The sequence below is a fragment of the Setaria viridis genome, chromosome 4 (genome assembly GCF_005286985.2).
Source record: "Setaria viridis chromosome 4, Setaria_viridis_v4.0, whole genome shotgun sequence".
Classification (NCBI taxonomy): domain Eukaryota; kingdom Viridiplantae; phylum Streptophyta; class Magnoliopsida; order Poales; family Poaceae; genus Setaria; species Setaria viridis.
In genome coordinates, this window is record NC_048266.2 from 1839315 (window position 1) to 1851424 (window position 12110).

General features: G+C 45.7%; 1 protein-coding gene across 1 annotated transcript; it reads left to right on the forward strand.

The window, feature by feature from the left end:
• The first annotated feature begins 2912 nt into the window (after positions 1-2912).
• LOC117851642 (protein SMALL AUXIN UP-REGULATED RNA 51) lies at positions 2913-3539 on the forward strand. The gene has a single exon (XM_034733499.2). The coding sequence runs from the start codon at positions 3018-3020 to the stop codon at positions 3402-3404; it is 387 nt and encodes a 128-aa protein (XP_034589390.2). The 5' UTR covers positions 2913-3017; the 3' UTR covers positions 3405-3539.
• Positions 3540-12110: the final 8571 nt, after the last annotated feature.

Below are 12110 nucleotides of genomic sequence, written 5' to 3' on the forward strand. Positions count from 1 at the left end.
GCCCAACGCCAAGCTCAAAAGATGGCCACCCGTATGAATTGCAGCGTAGCATCATATCCTCCATCTGTCGCCTATCATGAGATGCAGCAACAACTGGAGCAACTAGTGATGACTGCCATAGGCTGCCACTGCAAGTGCGGTTCTTTAATTTCATTATTTTTTTTTCTGTGGCAAAAGATTGTACATTTGTTGCGATGTGCTTGCGCTTGATCTGCCAAAATCAAGGCTCTGAAAAAAAGCAGATTCTGTGGTATGTTCTTGGCTGAATAACATTCAGAAAATTGGGTACACTCGTATCCACTAACCGATTAAGATTTCATTGTGTGCTTCTGCATGTGATTTCCTTTTCATCTGATGTTATCCTTAGAAGATTTTTTTAAAGAAGTTTTGACTACTTACTGAAAAAGCATGCATAGCAGATTCCTCAATAGTATGGTGGACATTTGAATCCACAAAAAAAGATGACACAACCAGAGTAAACCTTGTACCTGAAACATGTTAACAGTTTGGTTCCTTATCTCTAGGAAATAAACTGAACCACACAGCCCTCTATATGCAGAAAACAAAATGAGGCTACCATTCAGAAAAACATACTACTGCAGCAAGTAAATTAAACAAACTTGTTGTATTGCTGTCAGTATCTCATTTAAGGGGAAACCAAAAATGGAAGGGAAAAAACCATCACTCCAAAAGTCCAAATGGACCAAAAAACCGACAACTCAAACCAACTCCTATTTGGAACACGACAACTCCATAAAAACAAATAATGATAAAAAACTCTCAGCTCCTCTAGAGATTCAGGACGAGGAACTCCCACGTTTGAGAGGGCCTTAGATTTCCGACAAACCGATGGATCTCCCGTATGGGCTTCTTCTATCTCAAATCAGCAGCTAGTCCTGCCAACACATGGCATCGATCTGCATTGATCTTGCCTGACCAGAAACCAGAAACGAGAGGCGTGTGGCGGAGGAGGTGGAGACGACGGCACGGCCGCAACAGTGGCGATGGATACGTACAGGGCAAGCGGGATACGGGGATCGTGGGTCGTGATCGGCCGTGTCTGCCCACTGCGTGGCTGCATTGAAAACCGTGTCTCCGGCGAGTAGGCGACCATGTTGCCCTCCTCCATCCTTTTTCTGATGAGCACTTTCGACGATGGATGAACTGGGACTTGAGTTCTCAACCCCCATTTGCTCAAATGTCAACGCGCTTGCTTGATTTTTTTTTCTTTTTTGAGTCTTCTCCACTAGGGGCCTAGCTAGGGCCACTAGCGTTGCGTTACACCTAGCTAGCTCGGAAAATGGTTGACCCTGCGGCAGTCTCTTTCGTATGAACTATGCAGTGCAAAGCCACCATACGAAAAAGGGGTGTATGATTTTTCTTTCCCCACTTTCCGTGATGGCCTTTTTATATGCATTATTGCATGGTGTAAAGTTAGATTACTGTTGAAATCAAACATCCTCAGTCCTGATAATAAGATTACCGCTGAAACGAAACATATCCCAATCTCGATAAGAAACCGGAAACATTCTTGCGTTCCAAACGGGTCCTAAATCAAAAGGTATTATTTTGATACCAGTATGTTAGAAAAGGAAGTGTAATCTTAGCTTAGAAACCACTGTAGAGAAAGATGAAACTCAGATAAAGTGGGATCATAATTGAAAAAGATATAAAATTATAAAGGAATGGGAACGAAACTAATGTAGTATTCTGTTATCGATGTGTGGTGGATGAAGTTTAAAGGCAAAATAGGTATTTTGGTCATGAACTTTGCACAAGGGTCAACTTCGTCCCTCAACTTTCAGATTGACCAATTTAGTCCCTCAAGTCAAACTCATCCTTATGATGATATGTGGCTCCATATTAGCATGAAACTAATATGAAAAGTTCTTTTTACCCTTATCTCTTTTCTCTCTTCAATTTTCGCCTTTAGAATGCAATAATGTATAATCCAAAATAAATATAAGGATACATATGTTTTGTCGAGGGGTATGAATACATACATGGAGCATGTATAGCGTATCATGAGTATGTGAGCACATATCGATTTTAGAGCATGCGTAGACACATTGATTTGTATATATACCAAAAGATTATGAGTAAATACTTGTACATATATTTTTGCCTATCAAATTCGTATGAGCACACAAATGACTTTAAAGAGTAGAAGCAGATATACTTTTCAGAAACCATATTTTGTGTTAGTTTAAAAACATATTGTTGTGAGTATGTATTAAGGAGTACGAGTACATACATGTTTGACCTATATGAGCAAAGAGCAAAAGGAACTTTTTACATTAATCTTATGCTAACATAGAGCACCACATCAGCACAAAGGACGGGTTTGATCCAAAAATAAAAGTTGGAGGACTAAATTGACCAATCTGAAAGTTGAGGGACGAACTTGATCCTCGCCGCTGTAAAGTTAAAGGACCAAAGTGGCTATTTTGCCAAGTTTAAACCTTAACTTAGAGGTTAACTTCATTCGCAAAAAAATCTCTAAGTGTAATGAGAGAGGGAGAGAAATGGTTCGGAGGTCCCCTAGGTAGGCAGTACGTACGATCAGGTACCCACCATCAGATCCGGCCGGTACACCATTGGATCGGACGACTGCTCATTTCACCACCCCCACCATGAATACCAACTTGACCTCCTCTCCGGCTCTCCCCCTCCTTCCTACCTGCACGCAGTACACGCAGCGTACGGTGAAAAACATGGGACAGGTGGTGCGGGCCCCAGGGCCCGGCAAGCCCACGGGCTCCCGGGCCCACCCTGCCGTCCCCCCGCTCCCTCGTCGCCGTACGCCTCCACCCCCACCACCACCACCAACCATGGCCGATGCGTTGTAATTCTCTCGCCCGTCGATCCGTCTCCTCCCACTATATATACCACCCTGCCCTCCCACACTCGCCGTCGCCCACCAGCCACCACCACCGAGTGCTCATCAGCTCGCTCTCCGTCCGTCCGTCGTCCAGCTAGAGCTCGCGAGCGGACCGATCGATTAGAGGATATATACAATGGCGATCAAGAAGGGCGGCGCGGCGGCGGCGGGGCTGAAGCAGATCCTGCGGCGGTGCTCGAGCCTGGGTCGCCGTCAGCAGCAGCAGCAGCAGCAGCACAGCGGGTACGAGGAGGAGGAGGAGGAGTACGGCGAGGAGGAGGCGGCGGGGCTGCCGTCGGACGTGCCCCGTGGCCACTTCGCGGTGTACGTGGGCGAGCGGCGGCGCCGGTTCGTGGTGCCCATCGCGCTGCTGGACCGGCCCGAGTTCCGCTCCCTGCTGCGCCGCGCCGAGGAGGAGTTCGGGTTCGCCGGCGCCGGCGCCGGCGGCATCCTCGTGCTCCCCTGCGAGGAGGTCGCCTTCCGCTCCCTCACCTCCGCACTCGCCTGCGGCGGCGCCCGGTGAGAGCGAGCGCCGCACGTCTACGTACGCCAACCCACCGCCGGCGGTGCACGCGCGCACGTGGGTGGCTATTCGTTCGATTCAAAGATTCATTGATTTGGCTGGCCCTCGCCGGCGAAGTAATCAGTAATCACACGTGTACGGTGAAGAAGGTTAATGGATTAGAGGTGCGTGTAAATATGGAGGATTAGAGGAGGAGGAGGAGATCACGAGGAGTGGTGCATGCGCGCGGAGGATTACATTAGCGCGCGCCCGCCCTCCCCCGCCATTGGAGAGAATCGTCGAGCTCGAGGACGGAGATGAGACGATCGACGAGACCTGCTTGTAGCTTTGATTGGCTAAGTATTTGCTGGCCGCTGCTGCTGCGTGTACGTTGTTTGTGATGTGTTCTACTTCCTGGCCGGCCTGCTGCTAGATACGGTTAGGCCAAGTGAAGGAACCATCATTATTTGGTTTTTTTTCCCTGTACATGCAAAGATGCTGGCCGGCTAGCTAGCTACCAGATCAGAGCTTGCACTGCAACGAGATCGATCAACCAGATGTATTCATGCATGTGTGTTCCTGCTCCCCTCCTGAATCATTCAATTCTTATGCCCAGAAACTGCATGTGTACGTGTTCCTGTTCCTCTCCTGAATCCTGATTCAATTCTTTTGCTAAAAGACTGAATGATTGGTGATGATGATGATGTGATGCTCCTGTGTTTGGTACGTTGCTCTTACGGTCCTACTACGTGCCTGCATGTGTGTGACAGTGAAAATCAGTGGCATGCAGCTTTCAGCAGGCGGGCTTGATTGAGCGCCCGGGGCGGGTCAGAGATATCGGAGAACGTGGGCGGTGTTAACTCGACGATATCGGCAGTGTCGCTCTCCGGGCTGTTTTCGACCGGCGATCGTACGTCCTGTGTTCATACTGGCCACGATCTAATAAGCATGTAATGCATGCAGCTGGTTGCCTACGTTGTCGATCACACACATTTCCATGTGGAGTCGCTTTTCATCTCACCAGCAAGCACAGCACACAACTTTCCCGAGACGCGCCTGCACCGCACAAATACCGTCCCCTAGCTCCAGCGGCGCGCGATCGAAAGGAACCGACACTAGAAAAATTCAGCATTCGTCTCTTTTGTACCGGTTGCGATTGAGGGCTTTTAATATCAGGTGGAGACTTCACCCGGTACTAATGAGTGACCTTTAGTACTGGTTGGAGCCCCAACTAATACTAACTTCCCTTCTATAAATCAGGCGTCTTCTTGCTCTTGCCCAAGCCATTTCCTCCAGCTCGGACTTCATCCATTCATGGTGAAATAGGGGAGGTGATGCTGGATTTTTGACCATTTCGTGGGGATTTCACTTATTTAAGTGTTCTAAAGGTTAGAAACTCCATCCTTCCTACATGATTAGTATACTAAGTTTATACTTTAGAACTAGAGCAATTTGTGATTTTTAAAATAAGGTACAATGGAGAATATTTTCATTTATATGATTGTGTTATTTAGAGCTCATATTTGTGATTTTTAGAATAATCTACAAATTTTTGGATGCTATGTTTTGTATTAGTCAAAGAAATTGATATGAGGTTAAAGGAATAATTTCATAGTTTAGTCCTTTACAAATATGAGCTAAATAAATTATGGGGAAAATATAATTTGCTCATATTTTAGTCATTTACAAATATGAGCGGGTACATAGAAATAATAAGATGAAATAGAGGTATGTAATTAGTCATTTTTAGAATAAGCTACAATGGAGAAAATTTTCATTTATATGTTATGTTTGAGCTAAATAAATTGTGGGAAAAATATAATTTGTTCATAGTTTAGTAATTTTCAAATATGAGCCAAATAAATTATGGTACATAGAGATGGCTATTGCTGCTGGAGGTAGTGGTGATGGTGGGGACGATCGTCGTTCCTATCACAGCAAGGGGAAAACCATAGTTGACCCTCATGATAAACCGAAGAAAATGAGCATGTGGCAGAGAGCGATGCTTCATTATTTGGTCATTATGCTCCACCGCCAGTCCCGAGGGTTTCAGATCCACCGAGTACTACCATCACAGGAGGCACAAATAAAACACAGGATGAGGCTGAGTCAGCGAAACCTTCGTCTGCACCACCCAAGGATGCTTAAAGTCCTCCTTGATAGTACTCAATGGATGGTTTGTTGTAGTGTATCATGTTGTTTGGGTCTAAAATTGATATTTGTGTATTTCTATCGAAACTTTCAGCAACATTTGAGTTTGTCATAGTATATCATGTTGTTTGGGTCTGAACTTTAAATTTGTGTATTTATATCTAAACATTCAGCAGCATTTGTGTTTGTGGTAGTGTATCATGTTGTTTGGATCTGAAATTTAAATTTGTGTATTTGTATCTAAACTTTCAGCAACATTTGAGTTTAATGAAATTTGTATCATGTTTGTTATGTTTCATGTATAATTCTATGGATGATCAAAATATTTTTGGTTCGGTAATACTTTGTAGATGGATCGGCAATGGATGTACAACACGGATAAACGCTCTATGGAGTACATTAGTGGCTTGCGTAGTTGTCGCGATTCGGCAGAGTCCAATAGGCCGCTGTCTGGTTTCATTTGTTGTCCATGCCGAATTTGCAAAATGTAGAAGGATTACTCATCCAGAAAGACCTTATGTAGGTTCAACCTTCCGCACTGGATGTGTATGAAGCAGAAGTTCATTATGATGCTGATAATTATCCAAGGTCCAAAATAATCTGGCAATAATATTGATGTTTACCTAACACCGTTGGTTGATGAACTTTTACTGTTATGGAAGGAAGAAGGTGTACATATGTGGGATGAGGATAAAAATGAGACTTTTAATCTACGAGCATTGCTGTTCGTAACCATCAATGATTGCCGGCCCTTGGTAATTTGTCCGGATAGACGAACAACGGATATCGACCCTACATGCACTGTTTAGATGATACTTGCATTCTTCCTGGTAAGCACCCGTTAAGAAATAAAGGGAAGCATTTTGGGGGGGGGGGGAGAAAAACGTACTAAGTCTATTCACCGTAATGATAAACGTGTATTTTCTATGATAAATGATGTGAGGGTAATCTTTGGCAAGGGCTCTGGTAGCCAACCTATTCCAAACAACGAGGATGGACATGCACCCATGTGGAAGAAGTCTATATTTTAGGAGCTACCTTATTGGGAAGTTCTTGAGCTCCGTAATGCTATCGATGTGATGCACCTAATGAAAAATATTTGCGTGAACGTGCTTAGCTTCCTAGGTACATATGGAAAGGTAAAGGATACAATTGAAGCACGTCGGGACCTGAAACACATGAAACAACGAGATGGCCTACATCCGGAAAAGAGAGATGATGGACATTACTTGCATCCTGCCAGTTACACCCTCAACAAGGAAGAGAAGGATAGTATGTTTGAGTGCTTGAATAGTATTAAGGTCCATCGGGCTACTCCTCGAATATACAGGGAATAATAAATATTAAAGAGAAGAAAATTCATAAATCTAAAGGTTCATGACTGCTACATCCTAATGACACAATTGCTACCTGTTGCACTGAGGGGTATTCTACCAGAGAATGTGAGAATGGCAATCGTGAAGCTATGTGCATTCCTCAACATGATTTTTCTAAAGACAATCCATCCAAAAAATCTACTAAAGCTGTAGAATGACATGGTGCAATGCCTTGTCAGCTTTGAGATGGTCTTTCCATCTTCCTTCTTTAATATCATGACCCACCTTCTAGTCTACCTTGTTGAAGAGATTTTTATTCTCGGTCCTGTATTTCTACACAATATGTTCCCTTTCGAGTGGTTTATGACAGTTGCTGAAGAAGTATGTTCGTAATCGTGCCCATCCAGAAGGAAGCATCGCAAAGTGATATGGAAAGGTCATTGAGTTTTGTGTTGACTTTATTGATGACCTGAAGTCCCTGTATCACGCCTGAGGGGAAAGACAAAGGAAAGGGTACACTAGGGAGGAAAGCTCGGATGTACATCGATGAGAGTACATTTCATAAAGCACACTTCATGATTCTGCAACAAACATCCCTGGTAGCTTCATACTTAGAGGAGCACAAGACCATTTTACAGTCCTCAAACCAGGGGAAGACTAAGGACTGGATTACACATCATCACATTAACACTTTCGTCTCTTAGTTGCGGCGACGATTGATGGGTGATGACATGATTGAAGAGTAACTATCATGGTTGGTTAGGGGTCCATTTATCTCAGTATCGACATTCTAAGAATACGAGATAAATGGGTACACATTTTACACAACAACCCAAGTCCAAAAGAGAACAAACCAAAATAGTGGTATCCGTATAGATGCAATGGAAAAAATGATAGATACTATGGTGTCATTGAGGAAATATGGGAACTCGACTATGGGCCTTTGAAAATTCCTCTATTTTGGTGCCAATGGGTGAAACTTACTGAAGGAGGCGTAATGATAGACAACTATGGGATGAAAATAGTAGACCTCAACAAGATTGGATACTGAGACGAATCATTCGTCCTAGCCAATGATATGATTCAAGTTTTCTATGTGAAAGACATGTCAAGTAAACCAAAACAGAAGGGTGATAATAATTTAGATGACCAGCCAAAGCGCCACATGGTTCTTTCAGGGGAAAAAAAATTGTTGGAGTTGAGGAGAAAACTAATATTTCAGAAGATTATGATCAATTTGATGATCTTCCTCCATTTTCAGTCGAGGTTGACCCAACCATCCTATTAGCTAAAAAGGACGCTCCATACTTACGCCGCGATCACAACTAAGGGACGTTCGTTAAGAGGAAGGTTATTAACGTTCCATTAAATAATGATGTGATAAAGTAATGTAATAAGATATTGTAATGATATGTAATGTATTCTATGAGTTTATTCATAATACTATTTGTTAAAATCTCACCCTATTAAACAAGAACTATATTTGCATAGTTAAAATATTAAAGATTTCATTTTATTAGCACCATTAAATATTAAATAATAAATTTAGATACAATTAAACAAGTACATGTTATAGTCATGATAAACATGGGCACTATTTTTCTAAATTTTTGCATGATCGAAATATTTATTTTTTCCAATTTTTAAGTTAACATAAGTATTATCAGTATTTATGACCTATTACTAAATTCAAATTACTAATGTTACTATATTTGATATTTAAGTGCTTCTAATATGTATATCTAATCAACATCAAGCTAACAAATTTTATTTTGTAATTTTATAAACTTTATTTGATTTACTACACAATAAATAAATATAATAGTAATTTTAAAAGAAAGAAATAAAATATTATCTTGGTGGGAACGAAAACAGGAGGCTACAACCGTCTTTAGTATTTCACCTGGCACTAAAGGGGGCGCAAATAGTACCGGGTGGGAGCTAGGCCCGATACTAAAGGCCCTTTAGTATCGAGTGAAGGCTGGGGGGGACATAAAACCCCATCGTCTTCCTCCCTCTCATCCCCCAGAATACTTAGCCGCTCCTCGTCGCCCTCATTGTCCCCGCTGTCGTCCACGGCCGCCACGCGTCGTTCCCGCGCCACGCCGCCGCGTCGTCGTCCGCACGGCGCCCCACCCCGACAACGACATAGCTTTGTCGCCATCCCCTCCCACGGTCGGATCCTCCGCCACCGCCGTCGTCCCCATTGTCACGCGCCCCTGTACTGCGCACCCCTACCCTGCACGCCCTGACGCCACGACGCGCCCCACGACCCCCGGCCCGGTCAGCCCGCCGCCAACGCCATCGACACGTCCCCACCTCGTCGCGCCTCCGCCTCCATCTCCAACGCCCCGCGCTCCCAGCGCCGGCACCAACGACCTTGACGCCACGCGGCCCTCTTCCACCGGCACGGCGCGCCCCCTCCAACTAGCTTCCGTCACCTTCTTTGCCCCCCGGCGTTGGCCCTCCACTGACGTCGCGCGCCTTCCTCTACCGGCCGTGGCCCCCTCCTCCACCATACCGCCCGCCGCTCCTCGCGCACGGTCGCGGGCGTCGTCTCTTCTGACGTAAGCCCGTGACCACACTGACGTCATCTTTTTTTAATTTATTTATTTATAGGATTTAGGATAAATGTTATTTAGTTTAAAATATATTCTAGGAAAAGTATAGAAATAGTGTTAGGAAAAATAGAAAAAATTATAAGTAGTGTCGGTGAATATAAAATTGTGTTATGAAAATTAGAAAATTTATAAATAGTGCTAGGAAATTAATGTACATTGCTATTATTTTATTAGTGGAATACTAGAAATTTAAACTACCTACTACTTAGAAGAATTCTTTTATTGCTACTTAGAATAATTCTTTTATTGCTACTTAGAAATTGTAAATTGCTACTACTTAGAATAGAGCATGGGCTCGCTTCCATCAACATCACTTTGGTGAGTTCAAGGAGCAATGCCATATCCACTCTGAATTCTAGGTATGTATTAAATTTTTACATCTCGTGTCACTTCCTTGAACACAACAAATATTTTATAATTTTTTTTGCCATATATATAGTGTTTGAGACAGAATCCGGGGACTAATTTCTACGGACACTATTTGAGTTCATCCATAGCTTTGTAGGTCCCAACTGTATAACCAACCACGAATTCAGGGTAATTTCTTAACAATAAATTAGGTATAATTGTGCAGATTCATTAATCTAATATAATAACCTTTGCTAATGACATAGATTATGCACATGAAGGATGAACTCCTTGAGATGAAAAAATCAGGGCAATTCAAGAACAACTCAGTAGATTTACTCAGTAGATTTCTTCTGAACGAGGTAGTAAATCCAGCGGAAGAGTTCCATAATGATGGATCAAATCTGCATTACCGTCAGGACTTGGGTTCCGAATAGTTGATCCAAAATGTTGAACTTGGAGTGTTGATGCAATGTAATATCATTCATATATGTTTAAGCCCAATATGTCTATGTATAATATTATCTCAAATGTAATATTATAGATCAAATACAACTTTATATATATTGCGTATTAGAACTAGTATATGTAAAAGAAACAAATACAAAATACTAGTATAGAATAAAGAAACAGAAAAGAAAAAAGAATTTAGTGCCGGTTGGGAAGACCAGTACTAAATTAGCCTCGGTCACGCGCGACGTGGCAGCCAATTTAGTACCGGTTAGTCTTCCCAACCGTACTAAAGGATCCTTTAGTATCATCGACTTAGCAATATCGGTTGCACAGCCAGTACTAAAGGGGGGTTTTGAACCCGGTACTGAAGTTACTTTCCCCAGGTTTCGAGCGGCGACCCCGCGCACGCGCGGCCACTGGTGTCGCCAACCTCCAGCCGATCGAGCGGGCGTACGGCACAGCCGGGCCAACGCGGCCGGCCACCAGCAGCCAGCCGATCCACTGCACGCACCGACCGGCCCGGCACCCGGACGTGCGGGTGCCGCGAGCGAGCGTGGCGAGGGCGCCCGAGGCGATCGGCCCTGGTTGGGCACCGCACGGGTGCTGCAAGGGCGGGGCGGGCACCAGGCCACATCCGGGTGCACGGGTCACGGGGCGCGCGGCTGGTTTCTCGCTCGCTCTCTCGCCGAGCCGGACGCCGAAACCCCGGGCCGGCCGAGGCGGCAACTTGGCACCACCACCTGTGCGCGACCATCACGCGCTGTCGCTCTCAAGAACGTCACCTGCGGCGAACCGCGCACTGCACTGCGCTAGAAGGTGGTAAAGAATCGCCCACGGTTTCGCATGTCGAGCGTGGGGCGAGTGGTGCACCGGATCGGAGTTGTACGCTAGCTAGCTGATGGACCAGCAGGGTCTGGGACTGGGACTCTCGCATGCCATGGCCATTTTTCCACCGATGCTGCCGTGGTCGTATGGTTGCCAATCTGGAGTGTTGAATCTGCAGGCCTGCAACGAGATCTAGCTACGAAAACGCAACGGACCAACGGTTTCCGTATTCTGCTGCTGTCGCTCTCGTGATCCGATCCGTACCCGTGAACGGTTTACGTCGTACTACTGGGACGTACCAATGCCGTTCCATTGAGCTCGATAGTCCAGGCCCGGCACTGTGGCTGCCCGTGCTGGGGTCGGCCTCTGATGAACCGCATTAAGCGCTGGGTCCGCCCTGCCCTCACAAAAGCATCATCATCTGCATGACTGCTGGTACGACGTCAATTCGGTCTCAACACTGAAGGCGTTCGATGATCAAATCAAACCACGGCAGCAGGCTATTGCCGTCCGTCGTCTCAAGTCCAGGTCTCGTTGGCATGATGACACTGTCCAAGTGTCCATGGAGTAGCTCACGTCCTTCGATTGCGCCGCAGGAGCTCTGCTGCCTAAGCTCAGGTAGGCTAATCGACGAAGGTAACCTAGGCGAGCAGAGGCTGGTGAGCAGAGAGAGGAGAGGAGCAGAGGACGACCTGACGAGGACGAGGCGTCCGCCAGCGCCAGCCATTGAATCCCATCCCCATTCCGGCCAGGTAACGTGCCATGCCATGCCCAGCCGTGGGGCACGGGGCAGCCCATGTGCGGGCGCTCGTGGCCACGGACGCCCGGCCGGACCACCACTGACCACCCCAAAGGGAGGAGGAACAGGGGAGGCGGGTGGCAATAACTGACGCGGCCGGCGCATCTCAGGTCGCTCGCTCGCTCGAGGCCATCATGGCCACCAGGCCAGTCAGTTTGCAAGGGTGGCAGACCGCACGCGCTGTCGTACGCCCCGGCCTGCACGGATGTACGTG